We start from the raw sequence: 17,440 nt of genomic DNA on the forward strand, positions 1-17,440 counted from the left end.
TCGCAACGGGAGAGGCCACAACAATGAGAGGCCCACGTACCGCAAAAAAAAAAAAAAAAAAAAAAAAAAAAAGGTTTATCAATTCCATTTTTGTATAAAACACATGGGAGAAACCTAGCCAATCAACACACAGCTGTTGCCACATGAAAAGACAGTTTTATCAAACTTCGAGTCTAAGAACACACAAATGTTTCTTTCTCACGTCTACAGTAATTGTCTATGCTTTTCCACTTAACTGTTTAAGAAGTCCACATATCCCCATTATTTCTTCTGTCCCAGTTACAGTACAATGACGGGAGGAAGAGGGTTGGTTAGAACAACTCTCTAAGCAGTTTTCTTCTGTCTTTCCAATCAGAGACTTGTGGATGTGAGGGATCACACCATCCCCAGCTATGGTAGCCTTGATAAGAGAATCCAACTCTTCATCACCACGGATTGCAAGCTGCAAGTGGCGTGGAGTGATCCGCTTAACTTTGAGATCCTTGGAAGCATTACCTGCCAGCTCCAGCACCTCAGCAGTGAGGAACTCCAGAATTGCGGCACTGTACACTGCAGCAGTGGCACCGACCCTTCCGTGACTTGTGAGGCGAGTCTTCAAATGTCTGTGGATACGGCCCACGGGAAACTGTAACCCAGCTCTCTGTGAGCGAGACACTGCCTTAGCCTTGGCCTTCCCACTGTCCTTTCCAGCTTTGCCTCCAGCCATGGTCTTGGCCGCTCCCGCCCTCGGTCCTGCCGAGCCACCGCGGCCGCCACCACCACCGCCGCCGGAGCATTATTATTAATTTAAAATTCTCTATAGTCAATTCACTGTTTAGAGCCTGCACCTGAGGTGCAGGTCTCTCACCAACCTCCACTTCCCTTACATGTGCCTAAGGGAAAAACCAAGACTCCCCACTCATCAACCAGAACCAATAGGCACACTTGTGGCTGAGAACAGCTTGGACCTTTCAGCCCAGGTGACCTTCAGCTGACTGCAGCAGCATGGGTGAGCCCCTGGCAAAGCAGCAGAGAAAGCACCCAGCCAGCCCACAGAATCACGAGAAATAATAAACTGTTGCTTTTCTAAGCTGTGATTTGGGGCTATTCTTTTATGCTGCAGTTGATAATGGAAATAACAACAACAAAATCAATTTAAAGCTTCTGTCTGGATCACAGCTTGGCTCTAATCTCCTCCACCTTTTCCCCTGTGTAGATCCAGTTTAAATGTGAGGTAATAACTCTTCAGCATGCCCCTGCTTCACCCAGCACAGAAACTTAGACTCTGAGAATATGGGCATCTAAAATATGGACATTTTACATCTCACATTGTGGCTTCTTGCAGGAAGCAGGTGTCTTTTCACCAAGTGGGCATCATTAGACCAGAAAGGATATTTTTATTTGAGGGCCTGTCACTGTGAGAGGCGGGCTGATGTGCTGCTGACAGTAATACACCCCAACATCTTCAGCTTCTACGCCATGGATGGAGAGGGAGAAGTCAAAGCCAGAGCCACTTCCTTGGAACCTGGACGGGGTTCCTGAGGCCCGGGCAGAAGCTCCAAAGATGAGCAGCCTGGGAGCCTCCTTGGGTTTCTGTTGGTACCAGGCCATGGACGTACCTACCTCCACGCTGCTTTTACATGTTATGGAGACAAAGCTTCCTTGAGATGCTGCCAGGGTCTCTGGAGACTGGGTCAGTGTGATCTGTCCCCAGCAGCCTGTAAGGACACCCCACCAAGGCAAAACAAAGCGTTACTTTTCTCAAAGACTCAGAATCCACATCGAAGTGGCTATTGATATGTCCTCAGGACAAGGGCAAGCTGTGAAAAGTGACAGAACATGGGACAGTCCCATTCTGGGGGGCTGAGGGATGAGTCCATTCATTCTGGTCTAAATGGGTCCCCGGTGCACCTCTAAGGAGAGGGTGGACATGGGGTGGGGGCATGGTCAGAGGGCTCCATCGTCCTCAGGGGAAGAGGACAGGTTCAAGGTTCTTTGTGCCTCTGCCTCAGTGTCAGCCTTGGACTCTGCCTTGGATGCTAATAAGAATTAAGTCAAAACAAGTCTACATATCTCATTGTAATTTCTAAAGCCCCTAGGAGCACATGATCTCTTTGTCAAGGGCTAAAGTTCTAGCTCAGAATCTGCAGTGGGAAACATGCTTACCCTGAAAACCCATCACCAGGAGACAAAGGAGCTGGGTCTGGGAGCTCATCTTGGAGTGTCCCTGGAATCCGTTGCTTCTGTACCGAAGGGCGGGAGATAGTACTGCTTTGGACTTGAGGCTGAGCCCTGGGACTAAATAAACACAGGCTTCCTTGGAGTTGATTTGCATGTCTGATGGCCTGACCAGAGCTCTTCTCTAGAGCCCTCTAAGGGCAGCAGGCTTACTGCACCTACAGCTGCAGGAGGACTTGGAGGTGAGGGAGGTGCCTCTGGTCCCAAAGACTCTTAGGCTGGACTGAGCGGTACCAGTGAGGCTGCCCCCTTCACAGGCTCCTCTCCAGAGGTTGGGACAGAGGTCACTCCAGAGCCAGCCAGATGCCTGCAGAGTGGTCACTCAAGGCTCTATTCTTACAGAGATGGGGGCTTGTTTTACTTTCTGCTCTAACCAGTTTCCAAATTTACCCTTGATTGAAGACCAAACCAGCCAATCAAGATATCACAGGAAAGCCAAGTCAGCCAGCCTTCATCACAGAGAATGTATTTCCAAATATAGACAACCACTACCAACAAAGACTGGCAATTAAAATTAAGTTGTTGCTGAAGGAAAAAGTTAATGTGGGAAGCCACATACTGGCAGAGAGAATATGGGTATATGTTGCTGACCTAACAATGCAGTAGCCTGTCCAGCCCACGTCTCCAGAGAAAGGATGATGTTCTGCTGCCCTCAGGGACCACAGTGGGGCCCTTGGGTTCTTTCCCGTGTGTTGTAAGTTGGGGAGTCTCAGGGTCTCAGATCAAGTCCTCTGTATTATTTTCAGGTCTTTGGGACAAGTTTGTAGCTCTGGGGTTCTCATGGACAGGACTGAGTGATGATTACGGGAGTGAGATTTGTGAGGACCTCCTGGAATGTCAGGAATCTCCTTTAGTCTTCTGGCACCTTCATGGAGCATGCCTGCCTTTCTGGTTTAGTCTGGTCCCCTTCTTTCTTTCTGTGGGTCTATCTGTCTGTTGGCAACCTTCCTTAGGAGGACCCTGTCAGTCACCATAAGGGGTGAACCGAACTCAGCAGGGAAATGAGGTGGTAGGCAGTTCCCCAGGGACAGGACGCAGTCCTGTGGTCACTCTGACTGTTTGGACTTTAGAACTACATGTTCCCAGAGAACATGAGACCTGGGCAAACAAGCAGGCTGAACAATGCCATTACTGCTGCACGTAGAATCCTCAGGAATTTAAGGAAGCATTTTGAACTGGAATATTCTTTCCTCACTGTAGGTAGGGACTTTTGCTGATTCTACAAAAGCATCTTTAATGACCAAAGAAAGGAATCAGCCGGTTGAGCTTGACTTTAAGGGAAAAAATGAGCCTGGGGTCTGAGAGTGGGAGGAGTTCTGTGTGGCCCCGTGTGGTCATGGAGGTGACAGGTCACTGATGTCACCCTGACCTCCGTGGAATAGTCCATGCAAGTGCCAGAGCCTTGGAGCAGAGAGGGCCAGCATCAGGCTGCAGACAGATTCAGTGGCCTTCTCTGCGGCAGACCTGCTAGCGGTCAGCAGAAAATCAGCTCCATACCCAACCCTGATGTTGATCCTGTTGGGGCAGGACCAGGACCTGAGTGCTGTGTTAGGTGTGACGGAAGCAACCTCACTGCCCTGCAGGAAAATGGGACGCGCTCTGTGGGAGACAGGAGCAGAGGGCGCAGGCTGGGTTTGCACAAGTACATGTGGCCTGGTGAAAACTCCTCATTGATCACCCATTTCTTACAAGTTTAACTGTTTTAGATGCCACATATAAGTGATATCATCTAGTACTTGTCTTTCTCTTTTTGGCTTACCTCATTGAGCATAACGTGCTCGAGGTGTATCCATGTTGTTGCAAATGGCAGGTTTTCCTCCTTTCACACCTCCTTTTATATATTATATATATAATATATAAAATGGAATATATATATATATATATATATATATATATATATGTATATACTGCATTTTTTAATTAAAAAAATTCCCTTCCTTGATTCCCACTCCCCGCCATGGTCATTGCCCATGTGAGAGATGGCATGCCCACTGGAAACACAGATTCTCAACCATTTAAATTTTGGAACTCCTCAGCATCCAAAGTTGAGTCAGCCTTTCCCTAAAGTAGGTCATAGTCTAGAAAACAGAAACATCAGAAAAAGAACTCAGTCTGACCCTCGAAGGTGCTGAGGTTCTTGGAAAGAAGGCTAGGGCCTCCCTCTACTTTGCTTCCTTGCAAGAGTGAAGAATATTTCTGTGATGCCCTAGGGAAGGGATATCCCTAAAGTGAGACTTCATAACAGCAGTGAGACGCTGCCCCAACCTCTTTCCCGGGAAAAGAAATACTCTTCCCCATCTTATACCCATGAAAATCCCTTTTCCTCTGTAAAAACTTTCCTCATGCAGTGTCTCTTTTGTGCAGTGTTCCACCCTTTTCCCACTACAGTCCCTTTTGTCTTTACCTATAACCACAGCCTAAATCAGTTATGCTGTAATCATTTGTATATCTAAGGGATCATCTTCCCCAAAAGGCAGTGTCTTCCTCGAAAGCAAGGGCTAAAGTTTTCAATATTTTTATCTATAGGACCTATCAAATGTCAATAGCCCCAGCCTGAGTGAACAAGAACTCACCAGCAGGGGTAAACCAGAGATAATCCAGGATAATTTCCCTGTTTTAAGATCCTCATGTATCTCTTTATCCCATAGTCTTAATTTATCTCTCCCCCACCCCTTTCCCCTTTGGTAAGCATTAGTTTGTTTTCTATTTCTGTGAGTCTGTTTCTGTTTTGCAAATTTCATTTGTGTCATTTTTTAGCTTCCACATACAAGTGGCATCATATAACATTTGTATCTCTCTGACTTACTTCATTTAGTATTATAATCTCTAGGTCCATGCGTGTTGCTGCAAATGGCAATATTTTGTTCTTTTTCATGGCTGAGTAATAGTCCTTCATCTATATCTATATCTATATCTATCTATCTCTATATATCTCACATCATCTTTATCCACTCATCTGTTGATAGACACTTAGGATGCTTCCATGTCTTGGCTATTATAAATAGTGCTGCAGTGAACATTGGGGTGCATGTATCTTTTCAAATTAGAGTTTTCGTCTTTTCTGGATATATGCCCAGGAGTGTGATTGCTGGATCATATGGTAACTGTATTTTTTATTTTAAGGAACTTTATACTATTTTCCATAGTGGTTGCACCAATTTACATTCCCATTGACAGTGTAGGAGGGTTCCCTTTTCTCCACACCCCCTCCAGAAGTTATTATTTGTAGACTTTTTTTAAAAACATCTTTATTGGAGTATAATTGCTTTACAATGGTGTGTTAGTTTCTGCTTTATAACAAAGTGAATCAGTTATGCATATACATATCCCCATATCTCCTCCCTCTTGCATCTCCCTCCCTCCCACCCTCCCTATCCCACCCCTCTAGGTGGTCACAGAGCACAGAGCTGATGTCCCTGTGCTATGTGGCTGCTTCCCACTAGCTATCTAATTTACATTTGCTAGTGTATATATGTCTATGCCACTCTGTCACTTTGTCCCAGCTTACCCTTCCCCCTCCCCATATCCTCAAGTCCATTCTCTAGTAGGTCTGCATCTTTATTCCCGTCTTACCCCTAGGTTCTTCATGACTATTTTTTTTTGTTTTTTAGATTCCATATATATGTGATAGCATATGGTATTTGTTTTTCTCGTTCTGACTTACTTCACTCTGAATGACATACTCTAGGTCCATCCACCTCACTACAAATAACTAAATTTTGTTTCTTTTTATGGCTGAGTAATATTCCATTGTATATATGTGCCACATCTCCTTTATCGGTTCATCTGTTGATGGACACTTAGGTTGCCTCCATGTCCTGGCTATTGTAAATAGAGCTGCAATGAACATTGTGGTAAATGACTCTTTTTGAATTATGGCTTTTTGAGGGTATATGCCCAGTAGTGGGATTGCTCGGTCGTATGGTAGTTCTATTTTTAGTATTTTAAGGAACCTCCATACTGTTCTCCATAGTGGCTGTATCAATTTACATTCCCAACAACAGTGCAAGAGGAGGGTTCCCTTTTCTCCACACTCTCTCCAGCATTTATTGTTTCTAGAATTTTTGATCATGGCCATTCTAACTGGTGTGAGATGATATCTCATTGTAGTTTTGATTTGCATTTCTCTAATGATTAATGATGTTGAGCATTCTTTCATGTGTTTGTTGGCAATCTGTATGTCTTCCTTGTAGAAATGTCTATTTAGGTCTTCTGCCCATTTTTGGATTGGGTTGTTTGTTTTTTTGATATTGAGCTGCATGAGCTGCTTGTAAATTTTGGAGATTAATCCTTTGTCAGTTGCTTCATTTGAAAATATTTTCTCCCATTCTGAGGGTTGTCTTTTCATCTTGTTTATGGTTTCTTCTGCTGTGTGTGTATGATCCTTTTAATGTGCTGTTGGGTTCTGTCTGCTAGTATTCTGTTGAGGATTTTTGCATCTATGTTCATCAGTGATATTGGCCTGTAGCTTTCTTTCTTTGTGACATCTTTGTCTGGTTTTGGTATCAGGGTGATGGTGGCCTCGTAGAATGAGTTTGGGTGTGTTCCTCCCTCTGCTATACTTTGGAAGAGTTTGAGAAGCATAGGTGTTAGCTCTTCTCTAAATGTTTCAGAGAATTCTCCTGTGAGGTCATCTGGTCCTGGGCTTTTGTTTGTTGGAAGATTTTTAATCACACTTTCAATTTCAGTGCTTGTGATTGGTCTGGTTATATTTTCTATTTCTTCCTGGTTCAGTCTCGGAAGGTTGTGCATTTCTAAGAATTTGTCCATTTCTTCCAGGTTGTCCATTTTATTGGCAAATAGTTGCTTGTAATAATCTCTCATGATCCTTTGTATTTCTGCAGTGTCAGTTGTTACTTCTCCTTTTTCATTTCTAATTCTATTGATTTGAGTCTTCTCCCTTTTTTTCTTGATGAGTCTGGCTAATGGTTTATCAATTTTGTTATCTTCTCAAAGAACCAGATTTTAGTTTTATTGATGTTTGCTATTGTTTCCTTCATTTCTTTTTCATTTATTTCTGATCTGATATTTATGATTATTTCCTTCTGCTAACTTTGGGTTTTTTTGGTTCTTCTTTCTCTAATTGCTTTCGGTGTAAGATTAGGTTGTTTATTTGAGATGTTTCTTGTTTCTTAAGGTAGGATTGTGTTGCTATAAACTGCCCTCTTAGAACTGCTTTTGCTGCATCCCATAAGTTTTGGGTCATCGTGTTTTCATTGTCATTTGTTTCTAGGTATTTTTTGATTTCCTCTGATTTCTTCCGTGATCTCTTGGTTATAAAATAGTGTATTGTTTAGCCTCCATGCATTTGTATTTTTACAGAATTTTTCCTGTAATTGATATCTAGACTCATAGCATTGTGGTCGGAAAAGATACTTGATATGATTTCAACTTTCTAAAATTTACCGAGGCTTGATTGGTGATGCAAGATATGATCTAGCCTGGAGAATGTTCCATGAGCATTTGAGAAGAAAGTGTATTCTGTTGTTTTTGGATGGAATGTCCTATAAATATTAATTAAGTCCATCTTGTTTAATGTGTCATTTAAAGCTTGTGTTTCCTTATTTACTTTCATTTTGGATGATCTGTCCATTGGTGAAAGTGGGGCGTTAAAGTCCCCTACTATGATTGTGTTACTGTCGATTTCCCCTTTAATGGCTGTTAGTATTTGCCTTTTGTATAGATGTGCTCCTATGTTGGGTGCATAAATATTTACAATTGTTATATATTTTTCTTGGATTGATCCTTTGATCATTATGTAGTGTCCTTCTTTGTGTCTTGTAACAGTCTTTGTTTTAAAGTCTATTTTGCCTGATATGAGAATTGCTACTCCAGCTTTCTTTTTGTTTCCATTTGCATGGAATATCTTTTTCCATCCCCTCACTTTCAGTCTGTATGTGCCCCTAGGTCTGAAGTGGCTCTCTTGTAGACAGCCTATATACGAGTCTGATTTTGTATCCATTCAGCCAGTCTATGTCTTTCGGGTGGAGCATTTAATCCATTTACATTTAAGGTAATTATCGATAGGTATGTATGTTCCTATTACCATTTTCTTAATTGTTTTGGGTTCGTTATTCTAGGTCTTTTCCTTCTCTTGTGTTTCCTGCCTAGAGTAGTTCCTTTAGCATTTGTTGTAAAGCTCGTTTGGTGGTGCTGAATTCTCTTAGCTTTTGCTCGTCTGTAAAGGTTTTAATTTCTCCATCAAATCTGAATGAGACCCTTGCTGGGTAGAGTAATCTTGTTTGTAGCTTTTTCCCCTTCAAGACTTTAAATATGTCCTGCTAATCCCTTCTGGCTTGTAGAGTTTCTGCTGAAAGATCAGCTGTTAACCTTATGGGGATTCCCTTGTGTGTTATTTGTTGTTTTTCCCTTGCTGCTTTTAACATTTTTTCTTTGTAGTTAATTTTTGATAGTTTGATTAATATGTGTCTTGTCATGTTTCTCCTTGGATTTATCCTGTAAGGGACGCTCTGTGCCTCCTGGACTTGATTAACTATTTCCTTTACCATAATAGGGAAGTTTTCAACTATAATCCCTTCAAATATTTTCTCAGTCCCTTTCTTTTTCTCTTCTTCTTCTGGGACCCCTATAATTCAAATGGTGGTGCATTTAATGTTGTCCCAGAGGTCTCTGAGACTGTCCTCAATTCTTTTCATTCTTTTTTCTTCATTCTGCTCTGCAGTAGTTAGTTCCACTATTTTATCTTCCAGGTCACTTATCTGTTCTTCTGCCTCAGTTATTCTGCTATTGATCTCTTCTAGAGAATTTTTAATTTCATTTATTGTGTTGTTCATCATTGTTTGTTTGCTCTTTAGTTCTTCTATGTCCTTGTTAAATGTTTCTTGCATTTTGTCTATTCTATTTCCAAGATTTTGGATCATCGTTACTATCATTATTCTGAATTCTTTTTCAGGTGGACTGCCTATTTCCTCTTCATTTGTTAGGTCTGGTGGGTTTTTATCTTGCTCCTTCATCTGCTGTGTGTTTTTCTGTCTTCTCATTTTGCTTAACTTACTGTATTTGGGGGTCTCCTTTTTGCAGCCTGCAGGTTCATAGTTCCCGTTGTTTTGGGTATCTGCCCCCAGTGGCTAAGGTTGGTTCAGTGGGTTGTGTAGGCTTCCTGGTGGAGGGGACTAGTGCCTGTGTTCTGGTGGAAGAGGCTGGATCTTGTCTTTCTGGTGGGCAGGTCCACATCTGGTGGTGTGTTTTGGGGTGTCTGTGGCCTTATTATGATTTTATGCAGCCTGTCTGCTAATGGGTGGGGTTGTGTTCCTGTCTTGCTAGTTGTTTGGCATAGGGTGTCCAGCACTGTAGCTTGCTGGTCGTTGAGTGGACCTGGGTCTTGGTGTTGAGATAGAGATCTCTGCCAGATTTTCGCCATTTGATATTACGTGGAGCCAGGAGGTCTCTTGTGGACCCGTGTCCTGAACTCGGCTCTTCCACCTCAGAGGCACAGCCCTGACGCCTGGCTGGAGCACCAACAGCCTGTCATCCGCATGGCTCAGAATAAAATGGAGAAAAAAAAAAAGAAACAAAGAAAGAAGAAGATAAAATAAAATAAAGTTTTTAAAATAAAAAATAATTATTAGAAACAATTTTAAAAAGTAATAAAAGAAAAGAAGAAGGAAAGAAGGAAGAGAGCAACCAAACCAAAAAACAAATCCACTGATGATAACAAGCGCCAAAAAGTATACTAAAAAAAAACAAAAGAAAACCAAACAAACAAACAAACAAAAACCCTGGACAGACAGAGCCCTAGGACATATGGTAAAAGCAGAGCTATACAGACAAAATCACACACAGAAGCATACACATACACACTCACAAAAGGAGAAAAAGGGAAAAAATATATATATATATATTGTTGCTCCCAAAGTCCACCTCCTCAATTTGGGATGATTCGTTGTCTATTCAGGTATTTCACAGATGCAGGGTACATCAAGTTGATTGTGGAGATTTAATCCGCTGCTCCTGAGGCTGCTGGGAGAGATTTCCCTTTCTCTTCTTTGTTCACACAGCTCCCAGGGTTCAGCTTTGGATTTGGCCCCGCCTCTGCGTGTAGGTCGCCGGAGGGCGTCTGTTCTTCGCTCAGACAGGACGGGGTTAAAGGATCAGCCGCTTCGGGGACTCTGGCTCACTCAGGCCGGGGGGAGGGAGGGGTACGGAGTGCGGGGCAAGGGAGGGGTACGGAGTGCGGGGCAAGCCTGCGGCCGCAGAGGCCACCATGACGTTGCACCAGCCTGAGGCCGCTGTGCGCTCTCCCGGGTAAGTTGTCCCTGGATCACGGGACCCCGGCAGTGGCGGGCTGCACAGGCTCCCGGGAGGGGAGGTGTGGACAGTGACCTGTGCTTGCACACAGACCCGCTGGTGGCGGCAGCAGCAGCCTTAGCATCTCATGCCCGTCTGTGGGGTCCGTGCTTTCAGCCGCGGCTCGCACCCGTCTCCGGAGCTCCTTTAAGCAGCGCTCTGAATCCCCTCTCCTCGGGCACCAGGAAACAAAGAGGCAAGAAAAAGTCTCTTGTCCCTTCAGGCTGTGTTCACGCCGCCAACCCCAGTCCTCTCCCTGTGCTCCGACCGAAGCCCGAGCCTCAGCTCCCAGCCCCACCCGCCTCGGCGGGGGAGCAGACAAGCCTCTCGGTCTGGTGAGTGCCCGTCGGCACCGATCCTCTGTGTGGGCATCTCTCCTCTTTGCCCTCCGCACCCCTGTGGCTGCGCTCTCCTCCGTGGCTCTGAAGCTTCCCCCCTCCGCCGCCTGCCATCTCCACCAGTGAAGGGGCTTCTAGTGTGTGGAAACGTTTCCTCCGTCACGGCGCCCTCCCACTGGTGCAGGTCCCGTCTCTATCCTTTTGTCTCTGTTTATTCTTTCTTCTTTTGCCCTACCCATGTACGTGGGGAGTGTCTTGCCTTTTGGGAGGTCTGAGGTCTTCTGCCAGCATTCAGTAGCTGTTCTGTAGGAGTTGTTCCACATGTGGATGTATTTGTGATGTTTTTGTGGGGAGGGAGGTGATCTCCACGTCTTCCACCATCTTGAAGCTCCTTCCTATTTGTAGACTTTTTGATGATGGTCAGTTTGACTGGTATGAGGTGATATCTCTTTGTAGTTTTGATTTGTATTTCTCTAATAATTAACAATGTTGAGCATCTTATCATGTGCCTGTTGGCCATTTGTATGTCTTCTTTGGAGAAGTGTCTATTCTGGTCTTCTGCCAGTTTTTTCATTGCACTGTTAGTTTTTTGACATTGAGTTGTATGAACTGTTTGTATATTTGGAAATTAAGCCCTTGTTGGTCACATCGTTTGTAAATATTTTCTCCCAGTCTGTAGGTAGTGTTTTCATTTTGTTTATGGTTTCCTTTCTGTGCAAAAGTTGTAAGTTTGGTTAGGCCCCATTTGTTTACTTTTGCTTTTATTTCTTTTGTCTAGAGAGACTAATCTGAAAAACTACTGCTACAATTTACATCAGAGAATGTTTTCCTTATGTTCTCGTCTAGGAGTTTTAAGGTGCCATGTCTTATATTTAGGGCTTTAAGTCATTTTGAATTTATTTTTGTGCGCTTTGTGAGGGAGTGTTCTAACTTCATTGGTTTAGATGAGCTGTCCAACTTTCCCAACACCACTTGCTGAGCAAACTATCTTTTCTCCATTGAATATTCTTGCTTCCTTTGCTGAAGATTAATTGACAGTAGGTGTGTGGGTTTTTTTCTGAGCTCTCTAGTCTGTTCCATTGGTCTGTTTTTGTGCCAATACTATGCTGTTTTGATTACTGTAACTTTGTACTATTGTCTGAAGTCTGGGAGGGTTATGCCTCCAGCTAGGTTCTTTTTCCTCAGGATTACTTTGTAATTTTGGTGTTTTGTGGTTCCATATAAATTTTAGGATTATTTGTTCTAGTTTTGTGAAAAATGTCATGGGTAATTTGATAGAGATTGCATTAAATCTGTAGATTGCTTTGGGTGGTATGGCCATTTTAACAATGTCAATTCTTCCAATCCAAGAGCATGGGATATCTTTCTATTTCTTTGAATCATCTTCAATTTCTTTTACCTATGTTTTATATTCTCAGCATATATAAACATTTTAAGTTATAGGAAATAAAGTTTATTTTGGCAGAGACTGTTAAAACAAGTTAAAGTTACATACATTTGTAACATAAATCAGCATCCTCAAATTGGTATAAGTGTGACACATTTCTTGTTTTCCCTTGTTTTGCTAAATTACCATAACCTAAATTGCATTATAAAATTGATTTTATATATATATTTTTAACATCTTCATTGGAGTATAATTGCTTTACAATGGTGTGTTAGTTTCTGCTGTATAACAAAGTGAGTCAGCTATACATATACATATATCCCCATATCCCCTCCCTCTTGCATCCCCCTCCCACCCTCCCTATCCCCACCCCTCTAGGTGGTCATAAAAATGATTTTATATTTTGAAAAATGAGCATGAACCTTTCAAATCAACAATGAGTTCATTGCTCTATGGCCACTTCCCCACTACAGAGCCTGATGGTGATGAAGCCCAGGACCCCACACCCATGTTCCTGGTGGGCTATCAGGATCTGCTCATTGCTGAGGACTCTGAGTGTTCCGAGGGAGGTCTGGGGGACCCTGTGAAGCTGTAGGCACTGGGGGAGGTATGTAGTGTGCCAGGAACTCAAGAGGAGAAATATTTATTTCCAGAGCTCATCCCATAGGCAGAACCTCCCCTGGTGGCTTCCCTCCCTAAGAACAGCACAAGTGACCTCAGGTGCAAGTGTAGTCACACAGACGAAACCACTCCACTTGAGAACACTCAAGCCTGTTCTCAGCCTTGGGTCTGACTCGGAGTGAGGAGGGATGTCCCCCCTGCCCCAGGGCTCATTGCTTCTCATGGCTGCCAGGACTCTTGTTCTCAATGGGCCAGGTCTTCCCCTGTCCCTTATTGCTAGCATCTGAGTATTTGAATTTTACTTTATGGTTTTCAATAACCTCAACATGCCAACAACGACTCCTCCACAAGAATTCATGGAGTGGAATTAGAACTACAGGATAACAATGGGCCAGGATATGTGAGGAACAGGGGCCTCAAATCTCAAGATGAGGAGGCATGTGTATGACCTAAAGATGCATTGAAATCAGTGAATTCAGAGTAGGAGGTCGACAGAACACACCAAAGTGCTTCACTCAGTGATCAAGGTGAAATGCACTGGAGGTGCCCATAGAGGAGGTGGGAAGCGAGGGTCAGGAGGAGAGGGGATTGGCCCAGCCTTATTCCCCTGAGATGGCCCAAGAAAGCTTAGGAGCTCCAGGAGAGAAAGCTGGGTTAGGCTTGGGCTCAGAGTGATGACAGGAGGAGTGTCCCGGGACTCCTGAAGGTAGTTCTCCTGCTGGTGATGAGAGTGATGTCTGTGCAGATCCACTGCCTCATGACCAGGGGTAAGTGTCAGTGTGCAGGAGCTCAGCAGTTGGTCCTACTTTCTGCTGAGTTCAGGCCATAACGCTGTGAATACTCTGGCTGGCCCTGCAGGTGATGGGGCACATCTCTCCTGGGACACAGGGAGGAAGGCTGGAGACGGTGTCCACACAGTGTCTCCAGTGTCATCGCAGTGGGGGAGCAAACATGGACATCCCCAATATGAAAATGAGGCATGTAGGTAGCTCATTCCATTTGATGCATTTCTGTTCAGAAAATAACAGACTAACAACTTCCTCTTCAAGGGCATGTGCATGTTCAGTGCAAAGAAACTGAGGATGAAGCCTGAGTCCTCCTTCCTCACCAGAGTCAGAACAGCAAGAGGAAGAGGAGAAAAGCTGGCATCCCCATTTTCCCGAGGTTCTTCCTGAGGCGGGTCCTGCTCAGAGAGGGTAGAGATGAGCACTGGGGACACAGCCATCACAGAGGGGAGGGACAAGGCAGGGCTTCCAGCCACAGAGCACAGAGCATATAGGAGGGTTTCTCCACCACTCAGCAGAAGACAGCCCCTCCCCAGGTGTCCCCATCACGCCAGAAGCCATTCAAGCCTTAGGGGCTCCTGTTGAAAATGGTACAGTGTCACTAATCTTCTCAGTATTTCTGAGAACAGGATTATGTCTTGTGTTTATTCAGCATATGTCTGCCATCTAACGGCAGTTTGTGATACAGCAGTTCATAAAATCTTCAATGCAGAGTCTCAAAGAATATTGACTGAGTTTTTTTTTTTTAAAACACCTTTATTGGAGTATAATTGCTTTAAAATGGTGTGTTACTTTCTGCTTTATAACAAAGTGAATCAGCTATACATATACCTATATCCCTATATCTCCTCCCTCTTGCATCTCCCTCCCACCCTCCCTATTCCACCAGTCTAGGTGGTCACAAAGCACCGAGCTGATCTCCCTGTGCTAAGTGGCTGCTTCCCACTAGCTATCTGTTTTACATTTGGTAGTGTATATATGTCAATGCCATGCTCTCACTTTGTCCCAGCTTACCCTTCCCCTCCTGTGTCCTCAGGTCTGTTCTCTATGTCTGCATCTTTATTCCTGTCCTGCCCCTAGGTTCTTCAGAACCTAGATATATATATATATATATATATATATATTTATTTATTTATTTATTTATTTATTTATTTATTTATTTATTTTAGGTTCCATATATATGTATTAGCATACGGTATTTGTTTTTCTCTTTCTAACAAACTTCACCCTATATGACAGACTCTAGGTCCATCCACCTCACTACAAATAACTCAATTTTATGTTTTATTTATGGCGGAGTAATATTCCATTGTATTTATGTGCCATGTCTTCTTTATCCATTCATCTGTCGATGGACACTTAGGTTGCTTCCATGTCCTGGTTATTGTAAATAGTGCTGCAATGAACATTGTGATGCATGACTCTTTTTGAATTATGGTTTTCTCAGGGTATATGCCCAGTAGTGGGATTGCTGGGTCGTATGGTAGTTCTATTTTTAGCTTTTTCAGGAACTTCCATACTGTTCTCCATAGTGGCTGTATCAATTTACATTCCCACCAACAGTGCAAGAGGATTTCCTTTTCTCCATACCCTCTTCAGCATTTATTGTTTGTAGATTGTTTTATGATGGCCATTCTGACTGGTGTGAGGTGATACCTCATTATAGTTTTGATTTGCATTTATCTAGTGATTAGTGATGTTGAGCATCCTTTCACGTGTTTGTTGGCAATCTGTATATCTTCTTTGGAGAAATGTCTATTTAGGTCTTCTGCCCATTTTTGGATTGGGTTGTTTCTTTTTTTGTTATTGAGCTGCATGAGCTGCTTGTAAATTTTGGAGATTAATCCTTTGTCAGTTGCTTCATTTGAAAATATTTTCTCCCATTCTGAGGGTTGTCTTTTGGTCTTGTTTATGGTTTCCTTTGCTGTGCAAAAGCTTTGAAGTTTCATTAGGTCCCATTTGTTTATTTTTGTTTTTATTTCCATTTCTCTAGGAGGTGGGTCAAAAAGGATCTTGCTGTGATTTACATCATAGAGTGTTCTGCCTATGTTTTCCTCTAAGAGTTTGATAGTTTCTGGCCTTACATTTAGGTCTTTAATCCATTTTGAGCTTATTTTTGTGTATGATGTTACAGAGTGTTCTAATTTCATTCTTTTCCATGTAGCTGTCCAGTTTTCCCAGCACCACTTATGGAAGAGGCTGGCTTTTCTCCACTGTATATTCTTGCCTCCTTTATCAAAGATAAGGTGACCATATGTGTGTGGGTTTATCTCTGGGCTTTCTATCCTGTTCCATTGATCTATATTTCTGTTTCTGTGCCAGTACCATACTGTCTTGATTACTGTAGCTTTGTAGTATAGTCTGAAGTCAGGGAGCCTGATTCCTCCAGCTCCGTTTTTTGTTCTCAAGATTGCTTTGGCTATTCAAGGTCTTTTGTGTTTCCATACAAGTTGTGCAGTTTTTTGTTCTAGTTCTGTGAAAGATGCCAGTGGTAGTTTGATAGGGATTGCATTGAATCTGTAGATTGCTTTGGGTAGTATACTCATTTTCGCAATGTTGATTCTTCCAATCCAAGAACATGGTATATCTCTCCATCTATTTGTATCATCTTTAATTTCTTTCATCAGTGTCTTATAATTTTCTGCATACAGGTCTTTTGTCTCCTTAGGTAGGTTTATTCCTCGATATTTGCACTGCCGTTGGGAATGTGAATTGGTACAGCCACTATGGAGAACAGTATGGAGGTTCCTTAAAAAACTACAAATAGAACTACCATATGACCCAGCAATCCCACTACTGGGCATATACCCTGAAAAAACCATAATTCAAAAAGAGTCATGTAGGGCTTCCCTGGTGGCGCAGTGGTTGAGAGTCCGCCTGCCGATGCAGGGGATGCGGGTTCGTGCCCCGGTCCGGGAAGATCCCACATGCCGTGGAGCAGCTGGGCCCGTGAGCCATGGCCACTGAGCCTGCACATCCAGAGCCTGTGCTCCACAACGGGAGAGGCCACAGCAGTGAGAGGCTCGCGTACCGCAAAAAAAAAAAAAAAAAAAAAAAATCTGCAGAACATCTACCACAGAACATCTACCACACAGAAGACTCCAAACAACCAAGCACCAGAAGATTCTTACATACCTGAGCAGATTAACTAGCCCCAGACTTTGTCACAACTACTACAGTATTTCCTCTGCGTGTCCATGAATAGAGCAGCCCTGGTGACATGGGTGGAGGCTGTGCAGATGCCCCACAGCAGTGTAGATCTCATACACTGAGTGTAGATCTCATATTGTAATCTTTGGATATCAGTGTTCCCAGCATTAGGCATCGATACCAGCACCCACATGGTGGTATTTTGTACCCCATATCAACTCCTCCTTGAGAAGTTTTGATGCATTGCTCCTGGGATTAATTGCAATCTGGATAGAGATTAGCCTTCCCTACCCACAGAGCCTCAGTTGCTGTTACTATCTACGGATTCACAGAGCCTGTGGTTTGCCCATAGGAGAAGCCATTGGATCAAGGAACTTACTTTGTGAAAAAAGTCGTATAACAATAGACATCTGATCATAGCATCCATTAATCCTACCAAACACAATATTACACAAAGGAGGCTGCTTAGGTGTGAAATCTTGTAGACTTAGGAAACTCTCCATTAAGATATTCTGTATATTTTGAAAAAGTGACCATGATAGCAGGAACGAATAGGTTTGATCCAAGGGTGAAATTTATAGCAAGCTCTTTAATCCTTACACACAATGACCAATTTGGGAAATGCCTGCTTCCTG

At 43.2% G+C, this 17,440-nt stretch overlaps 1 protein-coding gene and 1 gene segment (V, D, J or C); both read right to left on the reverse strand.

Moving 5' to 3' along the window:
- Positions 1–217: 217 nt before the first annotated feature.
- LOC308628043 (histone H2A.V-like) lies at positions 218–748 on the reverse strand (the record flags this gene model as incomplete). The annotated part of the gene is made up of 1 exon (XM_081254592.1): positions 218–748. Exon 1 carries the CDS (start codon positions 704–706, stop codon positions 218–220), a length of 489 nt encoding a protein of 162 aa, XP_081110718.1. The 5' UTR covers positions 707–748.
- A 608-nt stretch (positions 749–1,356) lies between these two features.
- LOC308628045 (immunoglobulin kappa variable 3-15-like) lies at positions 1,357–2,194 on the reverse strand. The segment is given in 2 exons: positions 2,146–2,194; positions 1,357–1,697 (listed from the first exon to the last, which is right to left on the reverse strand).
- Between the last annotated feature and the right edge of the window lie 15,246 nt (positions 2,195–17,440).

The sequence above is a fragment of the Mesoplodon bidens genome (assembly GCF_964165515.1).
Source record: "Mesoplodon bidens genome assembly, chromosome: 14".
Lineage (NCBI taxonomy): Eukaryota > Metazoa > Chordata > Mammalia > Artiodactyla > Ziphiidae > Mesoplodon > Mesoplodon bidens.